Below are 13,881 nucleotides of genomic sequence, written 5' to 3' on the forward strand. Positions count from 1 at the left end.
CGCTTTCTTCATCACGCCCAACTTCGCAACCGTCGTCAGTCTGCAACCGAGACAGTTTCTCAAGTCGCCGACGACATCGAGCGCCTCGCCCATCTTGCATTTCCTGGTTGCCCACAAGACACAATTGACGCTGTGGCAACCATGGCGTTCATTGACGCCATCTCCTCCGTTGAGGTGCAGGATGCGGTTCGCCTAGCACGCCCCAAGACTCTCCGAGCAGCACACACGGGCGCGCTGGAGATAGAAGCTGCTCGACAAGCATCACGATCTACGGTTCTGAGGCCTCCTACGCAGCCGCAAGCCCCGACAACAGCAACACATGCGCCTCCAGCCCCAGTTTGCTGGAACTGCCATCAGCAGGGCCACACGCGGGCACAATGTCCCACGTATCACCCCAGCAGCCGGAACCCAACAGCAACATCGCCGCGGATAATCACATCAACGCGTGTCCTGACAGCACCACTTACATCTATCTACCTTCAGGGCGTCGTCAACGGAGTTTCGGTACGCGCACTTGTTGATACCGGAGCTACAACCTCGGTAATTAGACCGGAAGTTTTGATGAAAGCGAATCGTGCTGTTCCACAAAGCTCTCACAGCTATGCTCTGCAAACCGCAACGGGAGACATGGTAGCTGTACTAGGCTCCACAACTGTACCCTTCTCCGTGGGTAGCCTTCACGCTTCGCTGCCTGTTGTCGTTGCCGCTATCGAGGAGCAGTGCATCCTGGGCGTCGATTTCCTCAAAGCACACAAGTGCGTGCTCGATTTCAACGCTGGATTGCTGCATCTCGGAACTGACTCGTTTCCCCTAGGCGCCGCCAAGGTGACGGTCCTCTACGACACTGGGCTGCCAATAAACGACACCCTCCCGTATATGTGTCCTCGCACATCCTCTATCAAGCTAGCTGCGCACGTATTACCATTATACGAAGGCGCGTCTGCTTGTCTCGATAAACTCGATGCTGAGAGGTTTTGCCAGCTGCTTGAAAAATTCACAAGCCTTTTCAGCACGGGAGACGCAGATATAGGGCTGACATCGGTGGCGACACACCGGATTGTGACAGGACAGGCTTCTCCGATTCGACAACCCCCTCGGCGCATTCCTCTCACACAGAGGTCTCACGTCGACGACTTGGTGAAGACAATGCTTCAACAGGGCGTGATTGAACCAGCATGTTCCCCCTGGTCATCACCAGTTACGCTAGTGACAAAGAAGGACGGTACAACTCGGTTTTGCATAGACTATCGAAAACTCAACGACGTCACTAAGAAAGACTCTTTTCCACTTCCTCGGACTAATGACATCTTGGATGCCCTCGCTGGGTGCACATGGTTTTCGACACTCGACCTCAAAAGCGGATATTGGCAGGTCCCGGTGCAACCAGAAGACCGCGAGAAGACTGCCTTCACCACAGGTATTGGCTCGTATCAGTTCAGAGTAATGCCATTTGGACTCTGCAATGCTCCAGCTACATTTCAGAGGCTAATGGAATCTGTCTTGAACGAGCTCATAGGCACTATTTGCCTTGTATACCTTGACGACATCATCGTCTTCGGCAAGACAGTCACAGACCATCTGGCGAATCTAAACTTGGTTTTTTCACGCCTGCAAAATGCGAACCTGAAGCTCACACCGAAGAAATGTTCGCCGTTTACAAGGCAAGTGGAATACCTCGGCCACATCATTTCGGCGGACGGCGTTTCCACAGACCCTCGGAAACTCTCTGCTCTCGTTGATTGGCCAACCCCGAGATCCACCACGGACGTGCAGAGCTTCATTGGACTGGCATCGTACTATCGAAGATTCGTCTCCGATTTCGCTCACATCGCCAAGCCTTTGTATGCTCTGACTGAGAAGAAAGCGAAGTTCGTCTGGTCCTCGGAATGCCAGCGCGCGTTTGAGACGCTCAAAACAGCCCTCACGTCTCCGCCAACACTTGCGTATTCGAAGGAGACTGGACGCTTCATTCTTGACACCGACGCCAGCGCCTCGGCAATTGGCGCAGTTTTATCACAAGAGCAGGACGGACAAGAACGCGTCATTGCTTACTATAGCAAGGTCTTCACGAAGCCCGAACGAAATTGTTGCACCACCCGACGGGAGTTGCTGGCCATCATCAAAGCCATCACCCATTTTCACCACTATCTACTGGGCCGGAAGTTTGTTATTCGAACCGACCACGCATCGCTGACATGGATGCTGAGCTTCAAGACACCTGATGGTCAGGTCGCCCGCTGGCTGGAACGCCTGCATGAATACGACTTCGACATACAACATCGTTCCGGCTCAAAGCACACCAATGCCGATGGGCTCTCTCGTAGGCCATGTAGTGAAAAGTGCAAGCAGTGCCTGAGCATTGAAAAACGCAGCTTCGACACGCTTAACGCACTAACCAACCTACCCTGCGACTACGAAGCGTGGACGCCAGAAGAGCTCCGAAACGCTCAACTTGACGACCCGAACATCGGCCCATTAGTAAGATGGAAGAGACAGAATAACAGGCCCCCTCCTAAGGAAGTATCTCGGCTGTCTCCGGCCCTCAAGAGTTACTTGGCGCAATGGGACTCTTTGCTGCTGCGCGACGGTGTTCTTTACCGACGCTGGGAGTCCGCTGCGGGCAACTCTGTTGTATGGCAACTGGTGCTGCCACGAAGACTCTGCTCTCAAGCGTTTCATCAGCTGCACACAAGCCTTGAAGGAGGACATTTCGGCGTGAACCGCACCCTGAAAAAGATTCGGCAGCGCTTCTACTGGCTCCAGTACCATAATGACGTAAAGCAATGGTGCCGTCTATGTGACATGTGCGTCTCACGGAAAGGTCCTCACGTAAAACAGCGAGCACCGCTTCAAGAACATGTCACGGGAGCACCTTTTGAACGCGTCGGCATTGATGTGCTTGGACCGTTTCCTCGATCTAAGCTTGGCAACAGGTTCCTGCTGGTCATTGTTGACTATTTCACGAAGTGGCCGGAAGTCATTCCTATACCGAGCCAGACCGCCTCCGAGATCGCCGACGCTCTGGTGAGGAACTGGATTACACGGTATGGAGTTCCTCTGAGCATCCACTCGGACCAAGGCAGGAGCTTCGAATCTCGGGTGTTCCAAGAAGTCTGCGAATTGTTCAACATCAAAAAGACAAGAACGACGCCTCTCCACCCGCAGTCAAACGGTTTAGTCGAGAGGATGAATCGAACGATCCTACAACATCTGTCCATGTTCGTCAGTGATCAGCAAGATGACTGGGATAGCATCGTGCCTTTGTTTTTGTATGCATATCGCACGTCTGCTCATGAGGTCACTGGCTATACGCCTGCCACAATGCTCTTCGGTCATGACCTTCGCATGCCCTGTGATTTAGCCCTTCCACGAGCATCAGAGCCCACCACAAACCCTGCGTCCTACGTAGGTGAACTGAGAACAAACCTCGAGCGGGTGCACGCATTTGCTCGACAGCGTTTGGCGAGCGGCTTGGATCGCATGAAAGCCCGGTACAACGCGCATGTCACAACACGCCCGTTCTCTCCAGGGGAAAGAGTATGGCTTTACAACCCGATTCGCAAGAAAGGACTGTCTCCGAAACTGCAGCGTAACTGGCAAGGACCTTTCATCGTCATCAAACGTCTCAGTGATGTGGTCTATCGCATACGTCGCAAGGATAGATCAGGGGCCCTCGTGGTCCACCGCGACCGGCTGTGTTTGTATCAGGGACTTCTGTAGGACTTGCTTGGTCTTCAAAGGACGGGAGGGGGATAGTGTAGCGGAGACGCTGAGTGCGGGGTGAACAAAAAACATAAAAGAGAAGCAACCGGCACGCGACGAAGGGAACGCTCGTCGTGCTCGTGCGTGTGCGCGAGGCAGTTGGAAGCCAGCCACCGAAGATGTCGGACCTCCCTGGGTGGTGATTAAACCAGTTAAAAAGGAAAGCAGAAATTGTAACAATATCGTTTGATCGAGTGACGAGATCATGCTGGAGCGCCAACTACGTTTTTTTGTATTGACACGCGTGATCCGAGCAGTTTAGGTTTTCGGTGCTCGTTTATGGCCATTCTTCACTCAGAAGCAACCAACAACTGCGCTGTTGGACGCAATTTCGACCCGTCAGAGCGGGTGATGCCCCAGCAGAGTCTGCAGTGGTGCGGGATCTTAAACTGTGACGGCAAACAAAGAGGCTTCCGTAGGCCAAAGTCTGGTTCCAAAGTTGGAAGTCAGGCTTGCAACGGTACGCCGTAAAAGTGCAATCGGTCCCTACCCGTGACATGCAACGCGATCACCGAGCAAGCGCGGAAGATGCGGTCGATCCTGATTCCTGTCATTTGCGAAGTACGAGATTTTGTTCGACGACGCCGAAGACGTGCTTCGAGAACGTAGCAGTGATGACGAGACTGACATCACCAGTGCAGACAAGTCGTAGTCTAGTTCCGGACGGAGTGAGAACGAGAGTAAGCAGCTTCAGTTGTCCCGCCTCCAGCGTGAACTTCCTAGTTTCGATAACGCCTGACCATATCGTGCACCTCGCACGTGCATGCACAGCCAAGGCAAGCCAGAAGGCATCGATCGCGTGTTGGAGGCTCGGCTTTCGAAACAGATACTTTGCCGTTCTCACGTGTTTGCAGTAAAATGCGCATCTAAAGATTTTTTTTTTCTGATGTGCAATGTGGAGGGGGGTCGACTTACAATTGTGTAAATATGGTATTGATGCCCGTTGTGGGGGGTACGTTTATTATATGAGTAACTACGGCATACACCTTTTTTTGCAAGGGCGCAGCCATATTGAAATATGTCCACTTCCAGTATGGGCAAAGGCAATTTGTTTTGTCGTTGCCAATAGAATACAAGAGCACAACCGTCACCCATTCTGGTTTTGTCTCCCCTCTATTTTTCTTAATATTTGGGGGTTGAAACGTTTCATTATTTTTTCGTCGCCCATACCGGATATGCCTACCAGGTGGCAAAAGTAGGCAAAAAAGGTGTATAGAGGGCACTGTTTAGAGTGCATGCTCCTAACAAGTTCACATTAGTGGGCTGCTAAGACCGGCAATCTTGATGGTGCAGGATGCACACTGCAAAACCTGCACAAATATCACGTCTTAAACAGCCAGAAAGGAACGCTAGGGCTGTATATTGCTGCTACCGTATCGCCGATGGGATGCACTGGGCACCAAGTCCAAACCACCCAATTGGCGACGCGGGCTTTCATTGGCTTTGCTCTTCAAAACCGCAAGCAGAACTGGAGCTTTGAAATGCGTTATCCAATATTCTGCTTGTCTCGAACATTCGTATCGTTCCGAATATTTAAAAATACCGATGACTTACTTTACGAATCGAATACGAATAATTAGTTATTTGAAATTTCAAATATTTGCCCACCCCAGCATACAGCGAGCATATGTACGTAAATCCCCTCGATTAGGATAGCCGCAACAAATCTGTCGTTTATGTGCCGCAGTTCATATAGTTATATTCAAGATAACTGAGCTTGGAAGTGGACAGGTGGAAGGTTGGAAATGCAAGTTCAGCTGAATTTTCGTTTTAGCACGATGCACAGCAGAGGAAAATCTTGGAGAAACTAGTCAAACCCGGCTATAATGAAGTCGACGCAATTTCGAAATATGTTTGCTATAGCCGCGTTGTGCTATAACTGGGATTTGCCCAAAAAAGTAGTGCTTTTTTGCACACACTACACGTCACGGTTATGCAGCATATAAGATAGGCTTTCGTAATGGGTGCCATTCTGTTATTGCATATTGAAAGCGCAAAGGAGCCACAATAAAGCCGCTTTTCACTTCATTAGAATAAAAGTCACGAGCACGCATTGTAACACAAACTTTGAGAGCCCGCGTTGCAGCGTGCCAGAAAGCGCTTCTCTTCCGAGAGCTCGCACGCTGCGGGGAGAGCGTACGTAAAACATGGCGCCTCGGATGTGCACAATGCGTGTGCACTACCTTGGCGTGACTGAACAGCATGTTGTAAATACGCTACAGTATCTGCAAAAAGGAAGAAAAAAAAGAAAGTGGATTGGAGGGAGCTCCAGACGGTAAGAGACTAAAAGGGAAGAAACTTTGCGCAAGTTCTTTCTGCGTGTATGTTTGCAGGTGGCCATAAGCACGTTCGGCAGTCTGGGCAAGCGTTGGAAACAGGCTGATCACTGCAAGTGTGTTTTCGCATAACTTAATTCATCAGAAAGACACACGCGATTCCACCATTCTCAGGCGCATTTGAAAAATTGTTTTCTCTCCCTCTTTGGGACGATGCCGTAACGCACCCGTTAAGCGCATAGAATCTCGATGTTTGGAACACGTTCCAGTGACTCTCGCTAGCTCTGCAAAGCAAGCAATCAAAATGCACGCAGCGTGTCGAAATCCGGAACAGGCTCGCAAGAGGCGCAGGGAGAGTCAACTCTCGCTGACTCTGCGAGGCACGTGATTCAAGCGTACACCGTCTCGGCAGCGAGTCTTCCTTTAATGATAAAGCCATCAACCTCTGCGACGATTTGCTGGATTTTCAGTCGCCCCTCCGCAAATGCGGGCACCAGTCGGCCATCTTACGTCGCCAGCTCTAGCACCATTGAGCCTAGACAGTTACCATGGTTACCATCTATAGGTCACGCGACAACTGCATCGGCGGTTGGGACCGATAAGACACAACTGGCGAGGTATGCGTCTTGTTGGCCGGCTGCATCTGGCAAGTGTACTGGATGGTTCTGAGTGTCACTCGTCCAGGCAGCGAGACAGGTACCACTGGCCCCGCAGAAGCCGGGAGGAACGCATGGAGTGGGCAGCTGTCCTGGGCGGGTCCCCCGGTTATTGTTTCGAAAAAAAGACAGCGAAATCCGGGTACGCATCGACTCCAGGAAAAGCAACGGGAGCTTAAAGAGCAATCACTATGTAATGCAGCGGCGGGAAGATGTAGAAGCTAGCCTGTCGGCAATAAAGTGGCCAAAAGAAGACACAGTCCAGACGTGGACCTCACGTATTCTTTCATGTAATCAGTGTAACCTTTTGAATTTTAATAAACAGTTAAAGTAATCGTGCTAGAAATTATTATTTAATTGGACCGAACGCTCTAAAGCTCCAGAGATCCAATATTGAAAGAAAGGGTAGATGCAGCGACAGGAAGACATTGGTAAGCGTGATCCCAGAAAACAAAATCTCTCAAAATAGACGTGCAGACGGTGTTCACGCAAGCAACCGCGACAACCGACCACGCGCACAATTGTTCCTTCCATTACACCGTCCCGACGGATACGCGAGTTGCTGGCGTCCTACGACAGCCGCCAGGGCTTCCACCACAGTGCTTGTCTAGTATACTCGCTAGAAATCATTTCTATTTTTAGCGAGGCAACGCGTTAAAGGCCGACGTACACTTTGCGCTTTCCCTTTCTGCCTACCTCCTCCTTCCCTCTATCCTCTTCACTTCAACTTGACTTCCCCCGCAGCTTAGGGGAAAGGGGAGCTAAGAGGATTATCTTCCCTGCAGAAATCCGAGGCTATACGTCGGCCTTTAGGGAGCTCGTGTCGCAGAAAAGAGTGACGCGAAAATCCCGATCGGTCGATAGGGTCACGAGGTCACAGCCACGTCACCTCGCGCAGAAATTTCGAACAGCCCACAACACTCCTGTGAAATGTGACGTCGCGCGTGGAACGAAAGTGATTAAAAAGCGTGACACATAATGCGAATTATAGGTCGCCGCGCGTCTCAAATGATATTGATTCATACATTTGCCTTAAAGAAAAAGTGGAAAAAATTCAGCCTGGATTAAAAACCCCTTGGTTGCAAGCCAGACACGCCACTCACTAGGCCGTGCCTGCCGCATTTCCTGCTCACTCGCAGAGAGAGTGGGAGAAGCGAATGAGAAGGCCATGCGAACAATAATGGCATTCCACTCTTAAAGGCCTCCTCCAAGTTTTTTGTGTTGCGGAGTCTCATTTACGGTTGAGAGTCCATTTCTTTCGTTTCCCATAACTGTGTTCTCTCCCGCCTGCAATACTTTAGAGGGCGGGTGGCAACGTCTGCTTCGCACGCAACGAAGGACGGAACGGCGATCGCCGACTGGGAGACAGGTCGTGCGTTTGGGGGCGTCCACAATAATACCTTGGTTTCACTTGCCCAAAAGGACACCACCTCCACCTTATTACTGAGGACGTCGGTGTCTTGCCGGCAGAAGGCCAAACGCCGATTGTAAATTGATCCCAAAAATTAATTTTGCGAGCTATGATACTGTATAGCAGCAAAAGGCAGCTACGGGGTGCATTTGTTTTTTGATAATGTCAAAGGGAGAACTTGTCTCGAAGAGAAGTTACAACTAGAAACAACCAAGCTCCTACGGACCGATACGGAGACAGACTTTTTCCCCGCCAACGCAAAAGGGGTTGTAATGAAAACAAAAAGAGAGTGAAGCAAAGAGCCCCCATTTTGCCCAATCAAATGCCCCACAATGGCCAATGGGAAAAGGCAAGATTGCCTTTTGCCTTTTCTCAATTAATCCGAATAAAACTCCGTCCCGAGTGGCAGAAACATTCCCCTTATGAATCTGCGACTCACAATGACGACGAGTTTCCAACCGGACATTTTCATGACCAAACACAGCGCACGGCCACGTATTGGTACTCCAAGTGGGAGCTGACGGGGCCGAGATTTCTTCAGAGTGGGTGTAATATGCAGAGGCCGGGAGAGCTCACCCTGACGCTGGGGTAGGTCTTCCTCTGGGGCGTGCTCGACTCGCCGATGAGGGGTCCGTGGGAGCCACTCTCGCTCTTGTAGCGGTACCGTGTCTCCTTCATTGGCTGCTCCACGATGGTCAGGGTGGCCGCACCTGCGCAGGGCACCGCGCTCAGTCCCCGGCTTGACTACGCCCCCGGGAGTGTCCCGCCCGCACATCCAGAGTGGTCCCGGCAACGAACGACCTCGTACGAACCAGAGTGTCCCGCCGTCAGACGTCTGCGGGCATGACACTCGCACAACCTCGCCGGGAGGAAATCGAGGGATTTTGGATGCAATAAGCACGCCGGTCGGAGACATGGGCACCGAGCCCCACTGCGCCCGCACGATAGGACACGCACCGTGGAACGCAGCGGGGTGACACCGCGTCATCTCCGCTCGCGCGTGTGTGGAGAGAGTGCGGTCGTTCGACGACTCCTAAACTACTCCGTGCAACATCACCTCTGACGAACGTGCGGCAGAATCTGCCACTGCGTCCTTGTCTTCGTTACTAGTTTTTACATTGAAAAGGTTTTAGCGCTCAATAGGTAACCAAATTTGCTGACTCGAGAACTGTTCCCAGTAAAGGCGTCTTTTTAAAATTAAAACGCAACGTGGCACGCCCATCTGTACAAGAAACGAGTGCCACGGGACCCTTTCGCGATGCACGAAGTACGCTGGGAATCAGCCTCTCTGTCGGCCGCTCCGTCGTCTGCCGCCTGGCCGAAGGGATACTCCACGTTGCGAGCTTCCCTAATCCCCTCCGGAGGCCCGCTCGCAGACTGCCGCGATCCTTCGGCCGTCCTCCATCAGTTAAGGTGCTCCGAATTTAGATGCACGCTCAATATTGACATGCATGCTCATTTTAACGGGAGCATGTTTTGCACTCACACACAATGTACACCGTTGCCAGTAACAAGAATGCAGAAACTTATAAACAATTTCGGACCCGCGAGCCTCTATTTTTAACAACTACGCTAATTTTAAGAGGAAGTTGCGCAAGGTATCTTACCTTATTTAGTGGCGCTTATCTGCGTTCACTCGCTCGTGAGCTTGACATTCTATACGCATTTTACTCCGCATAGTTGAGCACCCTTTACGTTTGTATATCGGGCGTTGGAGAAAAAAGGGAACTTTCCTCACCACAAAAGTCTTCAAACACTCCGTCTCCGTCCAAATTAACGTGCCCTAGAAATGACCGGCGGGGGGCACCAGAGTGCTAACTCTAAAGCTTTGTTAAGAATGGAGGGCGCTACGAGTAAAGTGGCTTCAACCGGGTCCTGCTCTGCCATGCATCCTTGATTCGGGGAAGCATCGGGGTATGATTCTAGTTCCTACTGGCATTCTAGTTCCTACTGGTGGGGTTCACCAGCTTGTCCCAGATGTCTCGGCGTCCATCCGTGGCAATAAAAGAGGAGTACCAGGGCCATAACTCCATGCTTACTGTCTGCAATACTGGGACCACAGGGACCATCGCATAGTCAACTCCTATTTGCATAGACCATCGATAAATGAAGGCTATTACGGGAGTTTCAGCGAGCCATTTTGAGGGAAACAATTCATCTCCGACCATTCGCCAACGCATTCTCGTATGCCATTATAGAAAAGGCTCGCCATCTTCCCAGACACTTGGGCTCCTCGGATTGGCAGAAGACTGTAGCCGCCATCACAATGCCCAGATTTCAGGTGCTCTATTTCGACGAATGCAAGCAACTGTTAAAATTTCCCTCTGAAGGTCGTTACCTAGGTAGTTTGTTGTTGCTGTCTCGCTTTAGTTGTATTCGTCGCTACTGGCAGGAGGCATCGTACAACCTAGAACTAATATGAGGTACTTTCCTTCCAAAGCTTTGAAAGTAAATGTTCAACACCGCCAAACATGCACTTCGAAAACTACGTGCCAATGTTTGAAAGGGAGTATGATAACATATGAACTTGCTAGCTCTATAGTGTTATTCGTGTGTGACGTGGTGTTATAATTTTCAGTGAGTGTAATTTTGGAACAGACAAGTTCAACAGAACGCGTGATGACTGAACTGCTGTTGTCAGCGACCACATCCAGAACACGGTGCAAGATATATAAATAGGTGTGGGCACCGTGCACCCTGCAGCTTCTCCCTATGCGGCTAATGGCAGCCTGTTGCGCTTCTCTCTGGAAGAGATGCTTGCTTGTTAAGTTGTTTTCTGGGCGTACCACATCATGCGAGCTAGGCGCTACGTGCATTTAGATACTGTTTCGTCATTGACCCTAGTTTCAGGCCTCAACGATAAAGGTTTTACGAAACTTGGGTGAGGAAGAGGCCAAGTCTGCTCCCATTATTGCCAATGCAAACAATTTGCTACGCCGAAAAGCCACGCGAGCCACTTGGAATCAACCGTGCAACCACGCCAATTTTCTGCACGCTTCAACCGAAAGAATTAGCGGAGCCTGTGGCCTGCCCACTCACTAAGCTCTAGTCCAGACATAGCACCAAATCCTCAGATAAACTACTTACTGGTCTGGAAACCTTGTCAGTTGCCGCACTAGGAAAGGTCACAGGCGGCACAGATGAAAAAGAAAACAAAATCTAAAAACATTTATGGTAATGTTTTCAAAGCAGACTAGGCACTCTTAATGTGGCGTGTCAATTATTCCAAAATAATACAACATGTAAGCCTCAATATATGTTTCCAGTCATACATCTTTTTCACGATTCTAATGGATTTTATGAACAAGCACATGTGTTTTTCTCCACAACGGCTTCGATCATCTGCTAGGTTCTCCGAGCGACCCGACTGGTTGACTCACAACGTCACCAACTCCTAACGTCAGTGCTTCCATTTTTCCCTAGAGAAACTTCCCAATGTGCAAAAAAATTATTCCGGATCCTGTACTAGGGACTGTGGAGGCGCTACCAGTTAAGACCAGATGACAGAGTTGAAAAAATTACAATCACTAACAGGAATTTTCGGAAACTTATTAGAAAAAGCAAATAGGGTCTGGTCTTAGCAGCACACACCATTTATCTCCATCTATTTGCGGGCTTCCTTAGCCGCAATTTCCTCATTGAAAATTTTTATTTCTAGCAACTTTTGAACTGCATAATGTCGGGAAACCATCACCTGGTCTCGGCCACTACGATTTGGACGGAGACCCCAGTGTTTGCAAGTCACTTCTTTTGATCCCCCGTTTCGCGTGCACAGCAGACTGCCTCGTGGACACAAAGGAAGGCTCACTGGGCAGGCAGACGGGAGGGGGGTACGGCGTGGAGATGGGCATGGCGAGGTCTGGCTGAGGCTCGAAGGTCCTCAGGAGCAGGTCCTGGAACGAGCGCAGCTGCTGCTCCTCCGCAGAACCGGCCTCCTCCGTCACCGGGAAGGCAACGTTGCCCAGGGGCGTGTAGGGCTCCTCCTGCAAGCAGACACCCCCTCGGAGCTCACCACTCGCAGTTGGGCTGGAGACGTATTACCACTGCCAGAAAACACAACCAAGTAGGTGCGTGCAGACGGAACACCAAGTGGTAACTATTCTCCAAGTCGTCGGGCTTTCCCCATTTCTGTGCGCGTAAACGATTGTCCGTAATATGGCATAACCATTAGATGGCTACGTGGCCCTTAGCAGTGTTGATAAAGCCTGGAAGCGAGAGATGTTGGCAAGTGCTGTTCGAGGTCGTGGCACGTGCCTCTGGAACACCTCCAATTAGATACGATCCGTTATTCGCGAGAGACATAGAAAAACGCCCAGAAGACACATTGCAATGACTAGCATGCCTGATCAGTAATCGGGAGAACAAAAGGTGCACACCTGGCACCGCCAAAAATGTTGTATTTCGTTTGGTTCATTTGTTCGCGTATTTTGGGTGAAGAGAGCAGATATGCCGAAATTGTGCATCCAAAGAGAAGCTCACCCCCTCACCCCTGCATCCAAAGCTTATGAACGCTGCTTCTTTATGAAAAAACGCACTCATCCTTCATCTCCAAACAAAAGACGCTTGCGTCTCTGGTCACCTCTCCCAGGATTCTCGTTCTAAATGGGGTGCAAACCTAAATCTCTCACAACGCACAGCCTCCGATAGTAACCAACAAAGGGCATCGCTCCTTATCACCTCCAACTTGCTGGTCTTCCATTTGACTATGGGTGTGCCTGTGCGGACATTACAGGGAAACATTTTGCTGCGTTTTTACGTCTGGACCCCGACCCAGGGGCTTTGCGCATGCCATCCAGATCACCCCTACTTCCCTGTGTCTTGTGTGCCTTTTTGAACTAGTTATTTGTAGTCGAAGCTCGTTTTACTGTGTGTTCTGTTTCCTTAGTGACCATTGGCATGTGCTGTTAAGGGCACAGGGCAAACAAAAATATTTTAAGGAAATTATTTTAGTTTTCTATTAAAGTTCATTTCTTTCCACACATTTTCCATTGTCACACTGTTCTTAGAAAGTCACAGTTCATACTAAAAAAAATGTTCTTTCCTAAATCAAGTAGCGGGTGGCCACACCCCTTTAAGATACGCTCCCTGTTTATCCATAAATTTTCCAACAAAAGAAAAAAAAAATCATCACCATATCTCAAAGCATGTCCAGAATGAGCTACGTCTTAGAAATTACCTGACTACTATTGGATAGCCCTTTTTTAACCAAGACAATTCCAAGACGCTGTGAACATTCTTTCTGCGTGCATACTTTCAAGCGCCCATGTCTTTGAACGACGAAATGGCGACATTTGATGCTGTTCCTTCATTCAATGGTGGTAGCGTCGCATGAGCACATATTTTCCAAGTCCTGTGGATTGAACCTTAGGTGGAACACCATCAAGTGGCTGAGGGAAGTTGACCACACTCAAATAGACAAGCAAGGCGATGAGCCAAAAAGTGAAGACATGGCTAACAAGCTGGCCGCCATTGAAGATATGATCGTCTCTGAGGGTGTTGCCACCAATAGCAATTTGTTATTCACCCTTTTTTTTTTACTTTAAACTCAATTATGTCAAAACAGTGTTTTTCAGTAAATAGGTACGATTATTTCCTTAACCCGCCATTATAGAGGGTTGATGTTTTATTCCTGCCATCTACATAGGTGTTGAAAAGTACTGAGCTAGCATTAAAAATATGCACCTAACAGTTTTTGTGTTATACATCTTTTAATACATTAATAGAGCTAAAATTTCAGTGCTATGAAAAAAAAAAATTATAAAAAGTTTACTTTTCG

The 13,881-nt window shown here is 49.7% G+C and overlaps 1 protein-coding gene across 2 annotated transcripts in view; it reads right to left on the bottom strand.

Annotated features, from left to right (window-relative positions):
• Positions 1–13,881, bottom strand: part of LOC8054090 (nuclear factor NF-kappa-B p110 subunit) — a 157,819-nt gene that overhangs the window by 135,705 nt on the left and 8,233 nt on the right. For both annotated transcript variants that reach the window (XM_040501063.2, XM_040501061.2), the window contains exons 2-3: positions 11,914–12,088; positions 8,682–8,815 (exon numbers count right to left, since the gene is read on the bottom strand). In XM_040501063.2, coding sequence (XP_040356997.1) covers positions 8,682–8,815; positions 11,914–11,956 — 177 coding nt within the window. In that variant the 5' untranslated portion in view covers positions 11,957–12,088. The remainder of the gene's footprint in view (positions 1–8,681; positions 8,816–11,913; positions 12,089–13,881) is intronic.

The sequence above is a fragment of the Ixodes scapularis genome, unplaced genomic scaffold (genome assembly GCF_016920785.2).
Source record: "Ixodes scapularis isolate PalLabHiFi unplaced genomic scaffold, ASM1692078v2 PGA_scaffold3__209_contigs__length_174095766, whole genome shotgun sequence".
Taxonomy (NCBI): Eukaryota; Metazoa; Arthropoda; class Arachnida; order Ixodida; family Ixodidae; genus Ixodes; species Ixodes scapularis.